General features: G+C 45.2%; 1 protein-coding gene across 1 annotated transcript in view; it reads right to left on the bottom strand.

Annotated features, from left to right (window-relative positions):
• Position 1: 1 nt before the first annotated feature.
• Positions 2 to 18,080, bottom strand: part of FGFRL1 (fibroblast growth factor receptor-like 1) — a gene marked incomplete at its 5' end in the record, with an annotated part of 85,980 nt that continues 67,901 nt past the window's right edge. Inside the window, 4 exons of the mRNA XM_010077133.1 lie at positions 2 to 544; positions 3,448 to 3,801; positions 7,733 to 8,017; positions 13,104 to 13,184. Coding sequence (XP_010075435.1) covers positions 135 to 544; positions 3,448 to 3,801; positions 7,733 to 8,017; positions 13,104 to 13,184 — 1,130 coding nt within the window. The remainder of the gene's footprint in view (positions 545 to 3,447; positions 3,802 to 7,732; positions 8,018 to 13,103; positions 13,185 to 18,080) is intronic.

Raw genomic sequence — 18,080 nt, 5'->3', positions numbered from 1 at the left:
ATATATTTAAAATTATATATATAATCTTTTCTGTCTGCTTTGCCTACTGCTGGCAGTGTGAGCTGACTTGGAGCAGTCTCTTCTGAGGTACCACGAGGAAAAGCCCAAACGAGCCACTGTACACAGCCACCCTCTTAGCACTGATACTGAATGTGCTGGTGCTGGTGGACTTTGCCTTCCACATGCGAGTGGGTGTGGGTGTGAATGTCCGTGTATATCTTTGGGTACATTTTGGATGCCATGGCTGGGGCAAGTGCAGGTCCTTGTGACAGTAAATGCTGCTGCTGGGCAACATATTCCTCATAGTTTATGGAGGAGATGCAGTCTTTGTCGGGGACCTGGGAGACGCAGATTCTGTCCCGGGGCGGCGGCCGGTGTACAGGGGCAGCAGCTGGTGGGGAACAGGGTTTCTTCTTGGTCTGGCAAAGCCACAAGAGAATTGTTCCAAAGATGAAGACGGCTCCGGCGGGGATGCCGATGATCACAGGCCAGGGAAGGCTGCTGGCCGAGGAGGGGGGCACAGGTGCACTTGGAGGCTTGGGATCTGGACATCGTGGCAGGGGAGAGACAGAAAGAGTTAATTAAATGCAGGCAAAGTGAATTCAAAACAGATGTCACACTTGGGCTGGCTTTTGTACAGGCTGTCTGGCAACCCTGCCAGACCAAGTAACAAGGGAGAAATCAAGCCAGCACATGATGTTTGGTAACTGCTTTGCTTTGCAGTGCTCCTGGAAGGACAAGCAACTCATTTGCTCTGGTTTAGGGGTTGGGAGGGGAGTCTTTGGAGAATCTTCTAACTTTCTTATCCAAGCTTTAATAGATGCACTAGAGCCAGCCTGAGAATGTTTCTTAACACCCTCATTCTGCCACGGACTGGGCTTCACTGCCCAAATTGGAGGACACAACATGGGATGTGTCGTTAATAGCTCCATGTTGGAGGCCCAGGAGGCATGATGGGGTTGCGCAGAGCAACGTCAAGTTGCCCACTTGGCTCTGCCACATGTAGCTGTGTCTGTGTGGGTTTTGGACACTCTTTAATACCCATTCCTGGCAATATTGAAGCTACTCAGCAATGCTCTGCCATGGCAGACAGGACAAATGTGGCATTTTGGAGGGGTAGTCTTGAATTTCTTGCGTGGCTGAGAAGAAAGCTGAAGGATGTGAAAATGCAGGTGAGCTGGTGTCCCAACCCATGGAGAGTGGAAAGTTCATATGGCATTTAAGTGTATGTCCAATTCTCTATGCCAAATGGGTTCTACCTCCACTAGTTTATTTGGAAGCGCTGTTGGCTTTCCCAAGGGTAGTGAACTCAGTTAGCGGAGGAGGTAAGATGCTTCAGACAGCATCTTTCACATCTACCTCCCCCTGTACCTCCCTGGGTAGCCACTCCAGTTTTTCAGCCTGATCTCTCAATTTATAGACCCAAAAGGAGTCCTGGGTAGGATCTTAGCTATCAAAATCCCCATCTAGATAGCTACCAGCTGGGATTTCCAAAGTCCTGAAAAATACCTAGGCACAGAATTCCACTTGCAGGGAGACACTCAAGAAACATTGAAAACCACAGGCTATCCAAATGGCCCAATATATTATATTCAAATATGTATCACTTAACTTTCAAGTCAAACTTTTTATAGACACTAACGTCTTCTTCTCTCCTTGACAAATAATTCTACGGCTAGTTTGAAATATTAAATATATACCACGTGGTCTCTTTGAAGTCAGAAGGACTTATACTGTTGACGTCAATAGACAAAACTTTGATTCACCAACACTGGCAATTACAGAATAATTTAGGCTGGAAGGGGAGTCTGGAGGTCATCTGGTCCAGCCCCCTGCTCAAAAAAAGACATGATCAGGGAACTGACCCATCAACTGACCACAAAAACAACAGTCTTCATGTTGGTTGGCAGAAATCCTCCGCTGGGCTGAAACAAAAGTGTTTTGATATTCATCCATGCTGTTCTTCAGAGCTGTCTGTGTCAAATCTGTTAGATTTACAAGCAAAATGGTGTTTTTCTAACTCATGGCCTTGCAGCCACATTGTTGCCTTGGAGGGCAAGGTGGGTTCTCCTTCTCTGTCATTGCCAATAACAACAGGCCTGCAGGCTCTGGTTCTGGTATGAGGCCTCATTATAGTCCAATTTAAATCAATGGAAAGTCTCCCACTGATTTCAATGGGAGCTGGATCAGACTCTCAGTTCAGAAACTTCGAGAGGTTTTGAGTTATGTCCCACCCACGCAGCCTTTTCTTTGGGATTGACGGGCTTCCTAGTTGGGGTTTAGTCCTAAATCTAAGTGATGCAGAAGAAGACCCCAAGAGCATTCTCTTACTTGGCAACCCACTGTCAGTGTCTAAAATCAAGCCAGTGACTCTCGATGGCTGCTGAGACACAGAGCTTTGGCAATCAGTGAGCAGAAGAAGCCATGCTGCCTTAGTTACAGGAGTCGTGAGCATTTTCTCCACTGCCCAGACAGAAAAGCAGTCAGCCTGAGAAAGTTCATGATCTCTGTCTCTCACTGGTGTCTTGACTGAAGACACCCCATTAGTCCTGACAGCTAAAATGTTCTGAAATGGCTCCAGCGCCTGCACTCTCCTAGCTGTGTTGGCCTTGTGAAGAGAAGAAAAAGCAGTAAGATTGATTTTTGTCATAAAACTGGAGGATCTGAAGCTACATTCGATTCACATGGGAAGATGAGGCAGTAAGAAATGCCCTTTTCAATAAAAAATATTTATTGTGCAGAACTGCACAGTAAGGAGGCAAGGGAGTAAATGACAAAGCGAGGATGGTGGGCCTGAAACACACTCAATACAGCCTCAGTTGGACGTGGCCACCATCTCTGAGGCCTGGGGAGAGAAGGAAGCAGCTGCAAGTTTGGTACAAGGGTCTCCAGGAGATCATTGGGAAAGAATTTAACTGATCAATCATTCTCTCTTTCACACTTCTTCTTTTCCTTTCCTTGTGACCAGGACAGTTTTTATTCTTCTCTCATTTTATGGGGCTGTATCATTGTTTCCTTTTACCAGTAAAAGCAATATAAATAAGAGCAAGAGAAGAAAGAAATGTAAGGGAAAGGAGTTGCAAACTGTGCTGCTATTCAGTTCCCCTCTCACCTCCCACATCCTATTGCTGAAGTGATGTAGTGCCTGCAACTGCAGTATCATTTCCAGCTCCTCTTTTGTACAGGAGCAGAGCATTCATTTTATTTCACCTTTCTGGAATCATCATTGCCCATGAACGGAGAAAAAGCACCATCAAGAGGAGTTCAGCAAGGCTGATTTAAATCAGGGCTGATTTAGTCCCTCCCCCAGTTCTTATCAGAACTGGTCTAGCCTAAATCAGCAGAGCATTACAGAGGGCCATGGAGCCCGATGGACATCAGCAATTGTATTAATAAATATGATAAAGACTATTGGTTCAGATGGGAGAAAAAAAAAGCATAACTCACCTGGCAGGACTGTGAGAAAAGCGCTGCGAAAGCTGTAGCCCATGGTGTTTGCCCCTAGGCAAATGTACATCCCTGCGTCCTCTTCCTTGGCTCGAGTAATCATCAGTTTGTTCAGGTAGGAACCATCGGGACGGGACCAGACCTCCCCCGTGGGCAACACAACGAACTTCTGTCCTCCGACATCGATGGTTGAGTTGTACTTGCTCTCTGTGCCGTACTCCACCCTTTTTAGCCACTGGATAACGGGTTTGACATCGCTGCGGACTTTGCACTGGAAGGACGTGGTCCCACCGTAGTCTACCGTTGTGTTTACGGGGTGCGTCCCTGTCAGGATGGGCTTGGACCTCGTCCTCTCTGCACAAAAACACAGGGAGCTCCATTGAAAAAGGTGTTTGCCAATCTCATTAACTTGCGATTAAAGAAACATAGGAAAAAGGCATAGGAGGGATGAAAAATAATTGTCTAGTCCGACTCCCTGCCCCACGGCAGACTGAGATTTCTGCAAACCCCTCCTGTTATAAATTTGCCCAGCCTCTGACAAAGCCTCTCATGATAGATGCCCTCCAGGCTCTCCAGAAAACTACTCCATTGTCTGAGGCTTAGCAAGTCTTTCTCATGCTCAACCTGAGTCTTCCTGTTTCTAACAAGGAAATTATTTCCTCTATCTGCATCAGACCTGGAGAAAAGTTTGCTCTCCCTCTCAGCCCTTGTATTTTGGAAGATCTTCCTCAGCCCTCTCTTCTGTACACCGGACAACCCTCCTAACCAAGCAAACAGGGTCTTAGTCTCCTGTAGAAGGTTTTTCCTTCTTTGCTGTGTTCTTGCTCTCTCAGGTCACTCATTAAGCATTTATATTTGGGTACCCAGTTTGCGGTGGTATTACTTGGCACCACACAAGTCAAACCTGGCCTTTCTGCTCCTTGGCAAGTATTTTAAGTCTAGTCTGTACTTCTGAATTCCCACATTCCCTTGCCGTATGCTGCAGCTATGAGATGACAAAACGGGCCAGCCTTCCTTGCACTCCCACTTATCCCCATGTTTCAGGGACCACATCTTAGAATATTGGGTCTTAATGATCTTAATGGTATACCTTGACCTACAGGGTCAGAGGCTGCAGTGATCTCTCTGGAGTCTCAAGTAGAGGATGATAAATGGCCTGTTACCAGCCAAGAAGGCCAAAACCCATTTCAGGACTAAATTTGTACAATAGTACATTGGACAAACAAATGAAGTGGATTCTTTCCCTGTAAATGTTCACTGATATTGACCCTGATGATGTCTTATCAATGTTGATAAATATCTGAAGGGAGGGTGTAAAGAGAACAGAGCCAGGCTTTTTTCAGTGGAGACTGGTGACAGGACCAGAGGCAATGGGCACAAACTGAAACACAGGACGATCCTTCTAAACATCAAGAAACACTTTTTTTACTGTGAGGGTGACCAAGCACTGACACAGGTTATCCGGAAAGACTGTGGCATCTCCATCCTTGGTGATATTCAAAAGGCATCTGGGCATGGTCCTTGGCAAGAAGATCTAGGCTTGAGCATGGACCAGATGACTTCCAGCAGTCCCTTCAAACTTCAGTCATTCTGTGATTCTCTGTCTCTCACCACCATGTCTGGTAGGGTGCAATTTACAGGTGAATATGACAGAACCTGATGTACTGTCAGACACAACCTCATTTTTTTTACCATATTATTTACAAGTGCATATCTATTAAGAGTCCACACCAGAATCACTGTGCCATCCCCAGTTTGGGGACAGTGAGGGGTGAGGTAAGACATGTTCTTTCTCCTTTTGGTCTTTCCAAATGTTCCCTAAGGACTGACAAAATTGGATGGGAAAGGGCCCCTTCTTTCATTGACTAACGGCAGGCTGTGGATATTGTCTCATCTTTTGTCTGGGAGTCCTTCAGGAGATATCTGTCATCTCTGTTGCCAGGCCTGGTAGCTGCCCATGGGGACCAAACTCTACTGGAAGTCATGCCATGCCATGTCATCTGTCATCCACTGCTGGGGAAGATGGGGCCACGGGCACTACCAGTGAGGAGGATCGTCACTTCATCCTCACCTGCCAGCTTTTTAAATTTCTTTCTTCCATCTAATTGTCCCCTCACTAACTATGAAGCAAATTTTTGCGAAGGCTTTTGCTTTTCTAGATAATAACAAAATCTTTCCCTTCTCACAAAGTTTTTTTCCTCAAGTCTCATCTGATGAAGGAAACAAGATAGTAGGAAAGGAAATCAAACACAAGAGGTTCACAAGACCATCCTTTCCAGTATGATCATAAGCCTTAGGTTGTGTCAACACCACATAAAGTCAAAGGAAAAATACATCCCTCATTCTGAGGAATGTTTTGACTTTTTTTAGTGCTTGCACCAGAGAAATCAGTCATAGTTTCCAGACAAGGAGGTACTGCAAACCCCTATCCTAGGCACTGAGTGAAATTATGGTATCTCAGTGGGTGGTAACTGCTGGCAATCATCAACCACTTTTGCCGGCAAACACTGTTGGATTGAGCACGTAACAAAACAGCTCCCACCAGCACTGGCTTTGGGGTGAGAGGAAGGAACAATGGACCCTCTTTCAAAAACTCAGGATACTTTCAATAATGAGGGCTCTAAAGATGTGCTTGGGAAACAAAAATACCACAGTGGTCTCTTAAGCTTTGCCTTGGGACTACGAGCAGGAATCACAGCTGGGGAGACTGAGACTCACATAAGCAGGACTTAGGAGTGGAGGCTCAGGGGGGAAAAAAAAGGAGGAAATTGAATAAAACCTCTAATGCTCTACAGAACGATGTTAAAAATAGAAAGATGTCTGAAAACTGCTTAATGCCCTTATCTCCTTGACTCTGGTTCCAGCTTTGGTTACTGTTTTCACTCCTAGCCAGCAAAAGCTAATGAAAACAAAGGTTACATACATCTTTAAGTTGATAAAAACCAAGATAAACAGGGACACAGAAAGGGGTTTGTTCCTGGTGCTGTCTGGTTTTGATGAAGTGAAAATGCCACAGCTGCCATTAGGATGGGGCTTGATTCATTTCCCTGTCTCTGCTCCTGGTTTTAGTGTAAACACGTGTTTTTACTGTCTCCACACAGCTGCATCTTTATCAGTCCCAGATGTCCAGCAGGTTTGTGCCTTCGGAGCCCAGCAGAGCTCCCCACATGTGCTTTTAATTCCTGTGTTTCTAGAGAAAGGACTTATCAGGGAACAGATCTTTACCTTTAAGAACAATCTTTCACACTGGGATAAACTTTCTCATGCTAAAATGTAGGCACATACAGACAAACAACATGCTTTCCATGTATCTGGAAATAGCCCTCCATGCCCTTGCTCCTCATTAATGAAGGCTATTCAATCTCTCCTCCACTCAGCTCATCTTCTCCACTTTCTTGAGTTGGCTGTGTGTAATAATTTCCATGACAATTTATGATGATGTCATAGACAAAGCACAATGATTTAAGAATAAGAGCTCTCCTCTGGTAGACTTAGGCAGGAATTGAGTATAATTATCTTCAGTAATAATAGGGGAAACAGGAGATTAGAGACCAAGAATCAGAAGAGCAAGATAGTAGGAAGATCAATTTACCTCACAACAACGCAGGGTAATCCCCCACAGCTCATCTTCTAAGGGCTGTACCTTTAAAGCTATGTAGGCATCTAAAGATACAGATAGGACCCTAGTGTGATTTTTTTGTTTTTCAGTATATCTCATTTGTACCCACCTGAACCTTCAGATGTCCAAATGTTTTTAAAATCTGGCTAATTAGTCTAGTCATAAGATTTCCGCTAATTCCCTTCAGAGACTTCTCTAATGAAGCAGGCCTATCGAGAGTATATTTTCAGTTGATTGGTTTCACCTTATTACTGCTCTGATAGAGTAATCTGGGCCATCCTATATATTTCCAACACTTCTCTATGGTACATGAAAGGGCTTTCTCAGTTCTCAGTCTGTCCTTGAAGCGACTCTGTTGGTAGTGTAAGGTTGAACTGGGCAATGATGAACTTTTACCATGCATTTGCCTTTACAGATGACTGTTTTCCACGTATCTCTCCTCATTTCAGCTACTAAATTGTATTGTTGCTACTCTGCCTTGCCCAGGTGTCAGGTTTATTTTAGAGTTTCAGTAACATTTTCTCTGTCTCTGCTGATGTTTTTAATACTTCCCCATTTCTGTGTCCAGCTATGAGCACTGCACGCTTGCCATCACGCTCTGTGGACCCAGCCAACCCCCTTCTCAAAGCTCCCTCCCTGCCTTTCCACCCCAGAGGCTGCACTTACGGATTACTTCAACTTTGTACGTTGCATTGATTTCTCCAACTTTGTTAAACACTCGGCAGGTGTATTTCCCACTGTCCTCTGGCTTCAGGTTCTTTAGGTTCAGCGTCCACTTCTTTTTCTTGTTCTCCCCAATCTCTTGTGGTGTGAGGGGCTTATTGTCCTTCAGCCATGTGATGTCAGGCCGTGGGTTGCCGCTGGCCACGCATTTCAGGCGGATGGAGCTGCCAACAGGACGGGCGATCACTCTCCGTCTCATCTTGGCAGGTTGCGTGAACCTGGGCCGGGCTGCAAAAGGCATGAAAAATTGTCTGTGGTGAGCAAACAGCAGGCAAAGAAGGATACTGCCGTCAAGTGTTATGGCCATATTTGCTTGAGAGGTAACTGGCAGCCCCATACATACAAGTGTATCACTCTCTCATATCAGCTCAAACTGATTTCCTTAGAGAGGAGGTACCATCCAGCCTGATGTATTTGAGTGTCTATTGGACTGCTATGGCTACTGAATTAGCCTTCTGCATAGCACAACCCTGGAATTTCTCAGTGTCCATAAGGCAACTGCATCAGACCATCTCACAAAATAATACGAAAATCATGCTACTGTAGCTGAAAGCAAAATGGAGACCCATAATCACTTTATAATTTTTACCATTTTACCATGCCACAAACGCAAGCACTTAGCCAAGACCAAAGGAAAAAACTCAGAATGCTGTCAGGCTGACCATTTTTCTCTTGCTGGTCGCTTGAAGCTTCTGAAGGTGTTTTGCCCCTTAGTTCTCACTGGCTTTAATGGAACTTAAGAAGAGCCAACATCTTTTCAACATGTAGGAAAGTCTTGGAAATGTGCCAGACTTTTGTACATTGATCTAAACTTAAATGTATGCAATTCATTCAAAATCAATTTATGAAGCATTTACATTGAAAGTCCCAAAGAAGCCAACAAACAAATCGAAAGATCTAATAAAAACCCCTTGAGTTTGTTATTAGAAGATACCCCATGTCAGTCCATCCCAAAAATGAAGCTGAAGCAATAGCTGCTAGTGGACAGAATCATGGGTTAAGATAGTCACCTTGTCTTAGCAAGCAAATCACCAATATCTCTAACGGCAGTGACAAGAACACTAGAGAAATGCAAGGTCCCCACCTAGCAAAATCTGAAATTTATACCCTTGACTGTACCTAACTTTAATTTGGATTATGTCAAAATTCCAGAGGGAAAAGAAGTAGCACCATGTAGAGAGTTTGCTTGCAAAGTCATGAATTAGTCTAACTAATCAACAGAAAGAAAAAGATCTTTGCAAAAACTTTTAAGACAGTTGAAGCAATAGAACATGATCTGTTGCAAGGCAACAGCTCATCTAATAGTATCCTGTATCAAAGAACTCAAAAGAAATCACAAATTTCTCACACTTCCTTTAATTATGCAATTACAGTCCAGAGGCACTTCTAACTGCAGTCTCCTGCTGAGATTAACACCACTTCTGACTCCCACTTGGCACTCTCCCCCTACATCCAAAATACTCTGGACAAATTCACCTGTCTTCTTCTTTTCTTTATTTGGGCAAAGACAGTTTCTCCTCCAAATCCACTCAGCATTTCCACAACAGATTTCTCCCCCTGCTTTTGAATCCTATTTCTTGCTTACCATGATTTTACCCTTCAGCCTCAAAGGGCAGTCACCCTGCATTTTTTGCACTCCCCTGGCAAATCCTCCCTCATCCTTTTCTTGGGAAATAAGAGAAAAAGGTAATGAGTGGCCTGCTCTGTGGCATACGGGGTTGAGTTATGCCCATCAGCCACTGTGTTGAATTAAGCCCATCAGACACCCTTTGGCATACCCCACTCTCCAGAGTCCTTTTCTGTAGGGGAAACCATCTGCCTCCGCAGCCTTCCCTTGCCCCCCTTGGCTGTCATTTTGGGTCCCAGCCATTTCATGTTATTTCAAACTCTTGCTCAGAAATGCTTTACTCTCCGTACAGAGGCTTTCATGTGTAATCTAATGAACCGGAGCAACTTCAGCACTGAAAGTCCTTGCCGTGACAGCTGAGCAGCAAGTGTGACACACTAAACCACCCCACAGGTCCTGGCGAGTAAACTGCTGGGTATTCCCTCGGGGGTCTGCTGCAAGAGGAGGCCCCCTCCCAGCAAAAACAATCACCCTTCCAGAGAGACAATTAACCCTTGCAGAACTGCACGTTGTCAGCAATGACATGCCCAAGTTTTAGCCCGAGCCGAGGGAGACGTGATGATAAGGGCTGTCATTGTGGAAACTGAGTCAATGTCTGCAAGGTGCATGGAGAGGTTAAGAACCAGCCATGAAAGGGGTCTAAACAGTTATCCTCTGATATAGCAGTAATTCACCGCGAGACCAGGATCTGCAGGTCCAAGTAGGGGCCGATCCTCGCTGGATGGGATTCCTGGGCTGGGATTAACATAGAGAACAGGCTGGACGCAGGACAGTCACACTGCCCACGCAGAGGGAAGAGTCAAGTGAGTGAGGCTAAGCTCTTGCCTTTCCTTACCTCTTCCCTGCTTCCACAGAAATATTTCAGAAGGACGTGGTGGTGTCCCTGCTCAGTAAGGGCATTGCAAGACAGAAACCCTCTTTCCTCACAAAAAAGCAGCCCTATAACATTTCTGTTTCCCACTGCGACTCCCATGAATCTGTCTGGAGTTTTGCATTCACTCCTCATACGTTGTTGCCCAGATACATACCAAACTACAGGTAAAGCTAAACTTTGGCTTTTTTGTCTTTCTTTCTTCTCCTGTTTAAACAAGGTTAAGTGATTATGTGGTCTCAAAAGCTACTCCAGGCTGTGTGCAATATGCTGAAACCAGATCCCATTTACAGAGTCCTGAATGTTTCATTAACAAAAGCCTGAAGTTCAGAAAAGACAGTTAACAAAAAAGGAGAAAGAAAAAAAGAGATGCACACACATAAGAGAAAAAGAGACCCAGCAAGCACAAAGGAGAAAGAGGGAGAAGCAGCAGTGTGAGAGAAAGGCAGAAAAAAGTCTCTTTTGAGTTGGTGCTAGTAAATGTCTGTCCCCAAATCTGTACAATTTACAGAAGTTTTGCTTGTTGGAGTGCCAGCGAAAGCCATTACAAAGTGCCTCTGTGTTATTTATACTTCACATGCTTGTTCTCCTCCACATCACTTGGCATTTGCTTCATAAACATGAACTACACATTTGTACAGTATAAATTATGCCACGCACAAGAGCGAGGGAAAACACAAGTGGATGGGGACAAAGAGACAGTGTTGTGTACGGGTTCCTCGCTGAAATGCTGTTTACCATGAAGATTTATTCAAGCTAATGAAAATTAAATGAAACAGAAGGCAGTTGACACAAAGACCTGGGAAGGATTCAGCAGTCTCCTCTCCCTGTGGGATACCTCGAGGTGCATGGATTAGTCGCAGAGGCTCCTGTCAGACGTTGCTCATACGAAGTGAGGTGGTTGGCTAAAATTTGTAATCTGCTGCCATCCACCACAATTACCTCCACATAGTGACGGTCAGTACCACTTCAAGCTTTCATGATATTTATACAAAAAAGTGTCATGATACGACTAAGTATTGAAATACTTTCAGGTCTTTTGGATAAGAGCTCAATCAGTTGTGGGAAGATGTGGATGGGGGTATCTATCTTTCCCCACGTCAGGTCCCTGCTCTTGATGGGAATGGGACCTCTCCCCAGCAATACCACTCCATGATGGTAGGGGGGTTTTTTGGTTTTTTTTTGTTTGTTTTGTTTTGTTTTGGTGTTTTTTTACCACACTTCTCCTCTCCCACTTCTCTAGGGCCCAGGACTCTGCAAACACAAACTGCTCCTTCACGCATTACACTCCAGAGACTTGCAGACACACACTAACCTCCCTGCACACCAACACTTCGCTGGTGAACACTGCTGGATGGTGTCCTGGTTGTTGGAAAGGGCTTGTGTGGGCGTGTGGCTCACCCCAGCCATTTCCCTGCTTGAGGAATGGAGATAGGAGGAAGGCAAAGGGGATTTTTGGAATGCTTTGCAGCAGAAAGAAGGACTGGGCCAAGGCAGCACAGAGTAAGACACAATCTGATATGAGATTGTCAATGCCTAATAATTTTAGCAGTGATTACCTCTATTTTTGTAATACTATTGTTGTATTGACCCATCATCCAACATCTCTACCAGGAGCACGTCTGCCACGGCATTTAATGCCTGCTCCTCTCTCCACCAGGGTAACATAGAGTAGAGAGATGGCAGCTTTTCTTGCTGGCTGCTGTATCCCTCTTGAAGGACTCCTGACCTGGAATTTATCTAAGCCACCCTTTCCTGTAAAATGTTGTCATCCTTTTCCAGAACGAGTGGAGGTTTCCTTCCTCTCCCAGAGAAAGCTCAGTCTCAGATGAATCTGTAATTCAAAGCTATTATGGCACTGTGTCCTCCAGGTGTGGCTTGGACTACACCACAGCACACCACATCCCTTGTTCGCCACCTCCTAAAGAAACTGGCCTCAGCACAAGCAGTGGGGACTCATGAGGTGAGAGCTTGACAGGTTCCACCCCTACCATTGCTATGAGGTTACTCCCTGGCCATGAACATGGTACAAAGCCACCTCTGATTATAAAATTAAAAGGAGGGATGGACTGTAAAAGCAAAATGGAAATGCTGTGCTTCATCCCTCAAAGTCATAAACTCACATCACACTCCTGTCAGTAATGGCTAAAAGCTGTTTGGCATCAGCCTGACAACTTATTGTCCTTCAAGGAGTGCTTGGACCAAACTTTGGGCTTGCAAGTCTTGCGGTGATTCAGAACCTGTCCCACATGAGATTTTAGCTTTAGTTCCCCAAAGCTCTGCAACAGCATCAAAATCCTATGCTTGAACAGTCCAGGGCTTAGAAAATTTCATGCAGGTGTCTAAAAGAGAGGGTAATTTTAAAAAATACTCGGCTTTGGCCTAATGCTAATTCTCCTGAAGTGAAGTCAGACCTCCCGTTTGCCCTCAGTGGGAGCAGTGCTGTGTTGGCACTGAAGGCTTTTGGAAATGTTGCTGTAAAAGTCAATATGCCTTTTATAGAGAGTCTATGAAAGCTATAATAGCTGCACATGCAAAAGAAAGTCACTGCCCAGAAAAACAAATGCAAGGGAGAACCATGCTGGGGTACATGGCAGGGGGCCCTGGAGCAGACCACAGGCTGCATTTTGCAGAAGGACCCTTGGATGGGATCCATTCACACCGACATGTTCAGCTGATGCTCTGTTTATTATTTGACCATCTGTAGGGAGAACTCACTCCAGTTGCTCTGCTTTTCCTTTCCTTCAGCAGCTGAGAAATGTGCTGTATGAACAGCACTAAACCAAGAAAAACCAAAAACACACTCTGTTCCTTACCCCATTGCTTCCCAGAATGATCTTCATATTCTCCATTGGAGCCTTCAGGTACTTGGCTATCCTTTCCTGAGCTGGCGTCATCTGCAAAGGAAAGGAAAGGGAAGATGTTAAGAAGGTATTGTGTAGTGCAATAGTACGATAACAAGAGTTTACATTTCCTCATGGAGGCACCACGCAGCTGAAATACACTCAACATACATTTGGCACCCACATCCTGGCACTTACAGCCTGGCCAGTTTAATGAACAATTTAGTTTGCTGCTTTATGAGCTTTTCGGCAGGCTACCAAAGCAATGGGACATTAATCAATGTTTCCATTAATAGCTGACAAAAGCCTCTTTGTTTATGTTTACAGGTTGCTGTTCCCTAGGAGGAGCTGATCTGTTGCACCTTCTATGCAAATAATGGTATGAATCAAAATTACAGCTAATTAAACCTAAGAGGTGGGGGAAGAATTATGTGATCAGTCACAGAGAGCACAAGCACTGGAATTAGGGACACTAATTTGCCTTTCAGCTTCTATACAAAATCAGGAAAGCAAGCAGGTCTGGGGTCAAATGAGCCCTCGAGGGATACTGAATGCAAAGCTATGTCTAGAGAATGCAATACTGAATTCAAAAGCTGTTTGTTTTTTTTTTAGTTTTTGGGGTTTTTTTCATTAAGACCACCCATCCACCTGTATCGACAACACACCACTTTGTCCCTTATCACTCTAGTTGCCTACACCACCACCACAAAGCAGCATCAAGGTCTCAACTCTGTGTCCTGGAGTGCTGGGAGAAATAGAAATCAACACAAGGTGAAAACCCCCACCCACCTCTCCAGCAGACCCCACCTCAAATTGCCACTGTGATATGGCCACCTACAAGGTCTCAGGGAGTGTCCTGAGTCTTTCTCAGCAATCCAGGTGGTACTGGTGGCCTCAGACCTCCTCAGCACCTGGATGTGACACTTTTTCCTCCTCCAGCAACAGCCTGACCTCTGCTGCACAAGCTCAGAGCATCATAGAATCATGGAATGGTTTGAGTTGGAAGGGACCTTCAAGATCATCCAGTTCCAACCCCCCTGCCATGGGCAGGGACACCTCCCAGTAGACCAGGTTGCTCAAAGCCTCATCCAGCCTGGCCTTGAACACCTCCAGGGACGGGGCATCCACACCTTCTCTGGGCAACCTGTTCCACCCTCATATAGCAATGCATCCCACCAGGAGGGAGGTCCACCTGAGGGACTTTGGGCCCCTAGGGGTGATGGCACAGCAAAGTGAGGCTCTTCCAAGGCTACTTCTGTGCTCTACAGTTGGAGCAGCCCCATTCAGCAGCTGGATTTGAGGTGAAGATCTTCATCAAGAGCTACTCAGCTCCTAGATAAAGTGCACTGAAGTGCGTGAAGTTTGATTTTAAGAGATAGGTTGGTGAAGGCTGGGAAAAAAAGTTCATCTCAATAAGGAACTGCTCTGCAATGGTGAAAAAGAAAATATAAAGAGAATGCAAACACCTGACCTTAAGGAATGAACCCCTCCAAATGCCCAACTCCTAAAACCCATAAGTAGAAGGTCTCATGAGCAAAAGAGAGGAAATTTCTTGCTGTAATCTGTGTAGCAGAGAGGAAAAACTTATCTCAGCTTGTACATAAGCGTGCTCCCCCTGGAATGTACAAACAGTAGAGCTGCTCTTTACAGTTGTTGTCCTTAAACAGTGCTTGGTAAACTTGTGTGCAGTCTGGGTGTGAGAAGAACGTGTGTTTAACCCCATCCTCACCCCATTTTCCACTGTTTTGGAAAATCATCCTGTCTCTTCAGCATGGGGCTTTTTATGCCAACACATGCACCAATCTCATTTGCCGCTGTCCCTTAAACCGAGAGGCTGCAATGCCATATGGGTTTGTCCCCCCTCGCCCCTGACAGATTTTTCCCTTCTCCTTGTGGTTACTTCAGCACAGTTTCCCCTGAAGGCATGTGCAGCTGTCACTTCAAGGGGAAAAGAAAACTTTCAGGGCAGCAGCACGCAGTGTTCTTCCTTGGGCAGCGCACTCCAGCCGACCACCCCTTCCTACCTCCCTCTCGCCCTTCATCCATCACTGGAAACCCAGAGACTTTCCCAGGGGCTCCAGCCAGCTCCCAGCTCAGGAAACAGCAACATGCAAACGTACCGTCCAGGCTCCGCCAAGGCTGGCCCACAGCCTATGTTACAGAGGAGGCGAGTAACCCGTGTGCTGCGTTTTACAAATATATTTTTACAGCCTTGGCAAACTGAAGGCAGGGAATACAAAAATACCCATTATATATGATGGCTTGCATATGACAGATTGTCTCCCTTCAGTCAAAATACTGAATCGATTATCTTCTGGCACTTGTACAGTTTTTCACATAAATATCTGTAGTGATATGAATGAAATCTTGGATGCTCTCTCACAGAGAATTTAGTAAATCCATTAGCACAATTAGAAAAAATGTATTGGGTAACGGTGAAGAAAGAAAAATTGTGGTCAGAGATGCAGGATTCCTGCCCATTGTTAAACTGCTGAATATCTTAAAAGTGGTTAAGACATTTAAGTGGTGATGTTCTGTCCATTATATCTTAATCCTGCTCAACTTGATGTACAAAGAGCAGTATATCCTCCCTTGCCTCCTGCCTCATGTTACAGTATGTCAGCCCATGTGCGTTCCTCCTGCCTACACACAAGGACTGACTGGTGTTCTCAACACCTCTTGACTTGCTGCCAAGCTTTTGATGTAAGTAAGATTGCTCTGAATCTGTTTGATCCTTTGAAGATGCTTCTTTGGTTGTTATCCTGCCAAATCGCAAACCTGCGGAGTAACCTACCAAACCCAGAAAAAAATCATTTTGAGGGGAAGAGATAAGGATAACTAATGCCACCGTGCTGAGCCTATGAAATAGATAATTTGGCGGAGGAGCAAGATTGAAATAAATAACTGCATTCATTTAGGCAGTTTCACGTTTGTTAGGAGTGTGGTAATGTTAACAACAACACATAGCAGAAGCCTGGAGGGGGGAAATGTCATAAATATGGAAAATCATGTAGAGCAAAACTGCTTCTTCCCATCCCCAGAGCTGCGTACAGGGTGAGGGATGTTACAGCAGCCTCTGTTCCAGCTGCAACATGCAGTGAACTGGGCTCTGACCTTCAGCGTGACTGTATCTGGACGAAATCATGCTTGAGAACTGTAGGAACAAAGCTGATTCATGAGATCCAGAAATTGGATGAAACTCAGGAAAGCTCATTTTGGGAAGATCCTCTGAAGCCCGGGAATCTCCGGTCAAGCTTAAAAGTGTTAACAATAAAGTGTTAACCTGGTGTGTGAGTGATCCAGGGTCAAGTCCTTCTTCTGCTACCTTCAGAGAGGGATGTGAACCTCCTCTCTTGCACCTTGGGTGAGGATCTTAAGCTCTGAACTGTGGTCTCAGAGAGACAAAAAATCTCTTATATGAAGTGGAACGGCACTGTGGGAGACAGATATCTCAGGAACACCCTTAGGATGGGAGGCACCTGTCTAATTCAGATATCACCAAGATTTGGCTTCCACCTGCCCCACCCAAAGTTAATACTGCAGCCGCGTGGAAAGCATCTGCCTCTCCCTGTTCTGAAGAACTTTCTCATTTATTTTAGTTTTAACACCAAGGGAAACCCTTTTGCGGATTGTTCTAGACCCTGTGCTAGCAAGGATGGATATCCTTCTGGACCACAAACACTCTTTAGTCAGCCTGCTCACTCCTAGGGAGGGATCTGTGACACTGAAAGCAAAGCCAAATTTGCTGAAAGTTCGGAGGCATATGGTCCAGCCCTAAACTGCCATTTGAAGCAAGCTCTGAAAGACCTGGTGAATACTGCCAGATCTGAAGATCTGTTGTTTGCATTTCACCCCAAGCTTTACAAGCACAACTGTCCCGGTAATATCCTTATTAGACAGAGAGTGGACCTGAAAAAATGAGTCACATTCAGATGTGTATGACCAGCACATAATACGATGAGTTAGTAGCAGAAATCACGAGTCTTAGCCATATTCAAAAATGACCTAATAAGCCAATTGCTTACTCGTGCTCTTGTCACCTCCCACAGAGGCAGGCAGGTCAGAGTGATAAGTATATACAAAAAAATCAGCCTGCAGCCAAAGCACAGCAGGGATCAGCTATGCAGCCTTGCCAGCTTTGCTGGCAGGAGATTACCGCAAGAGGCAGTGCTAAGAAGGATGAGCTGCTGAAGTTGTCTACAAGCTCCCTTTTCTGTCACCTATGTTGGAAGGTCATCCTGTACAGGACTTCTTGGACAGCATCACAGGCTTAGGAGAGCAGCCAGTTGGAAGACAAAGTGGAAAACCTGCCCTGAAAAATAAGCACTGACTAATTTTATGTCACGAGTATCTGAGGCTAAGAAAACATACATGATTTAGGTGTCCTCACTGTACAGTTTGGTTCCATGGTATCACAAAGCATGCTGGCTGGTTGAGAAACTTGAACTGTCATATTGTGTCATATTGGAGACATGAGACAAAGTCGTGTAGCCCCTTTGCTTCCAAATACAGCACCTGGCCATACAAAATGGGACCAGGACCCCCAGCTGCTCTCTCGCCGTCGTCTCTCTCTTGCTTCAGGATCTCATTCCAAGCTGCCTTCTAGATCTGATGCCAGATGTCTGAGATGCTGGTGCTGTGCTGCGCGAGTATGCCATGGGGCTGAAGGTGGTATAGTCATGGGATTGTTTTTTGCATGAGACTTGACACATCTGAGTGCATGAGGCTCTAATTATCAGTGCTGATGTTATGGACCAAATTGTCCTTTCTCTACACATATTGCTGCTATGGGTCTTTTTGGTCTATTCCCTGTCCCAAAGCAGCTGGATTTCTGCAGAAAAGGGATTTCTGTATGTAACTCCATCAATTGACAAAGCATTTTGGGGTCCTATGGGACAAAGAGTGCCACATAGGCAGCGTATGGTTACTGTTTATTACCATAGCAGAATT

Source organism: Pterocles gutturalis, unplaced genomic scaffold (assembly GCF_000699245.1).
Source record: "Pterocles gutturalis isolate BGI_N339 unplaced genomic scaffold, ASM69924v1 scaffold20183, whole genome shotgun sequence".
In the NCBI taxonomy this organism is placed as follows: Eukaryota; Metazoa; Chordata; class Aves; order Pterocliformes; family Pteroclidae; genus Pterocles; species Pterocles gutturalis.
Note: the sequence above shows the minus strand (reverse complement) of the source record. Positions and strands in the feature narration are given on the sequence as shown.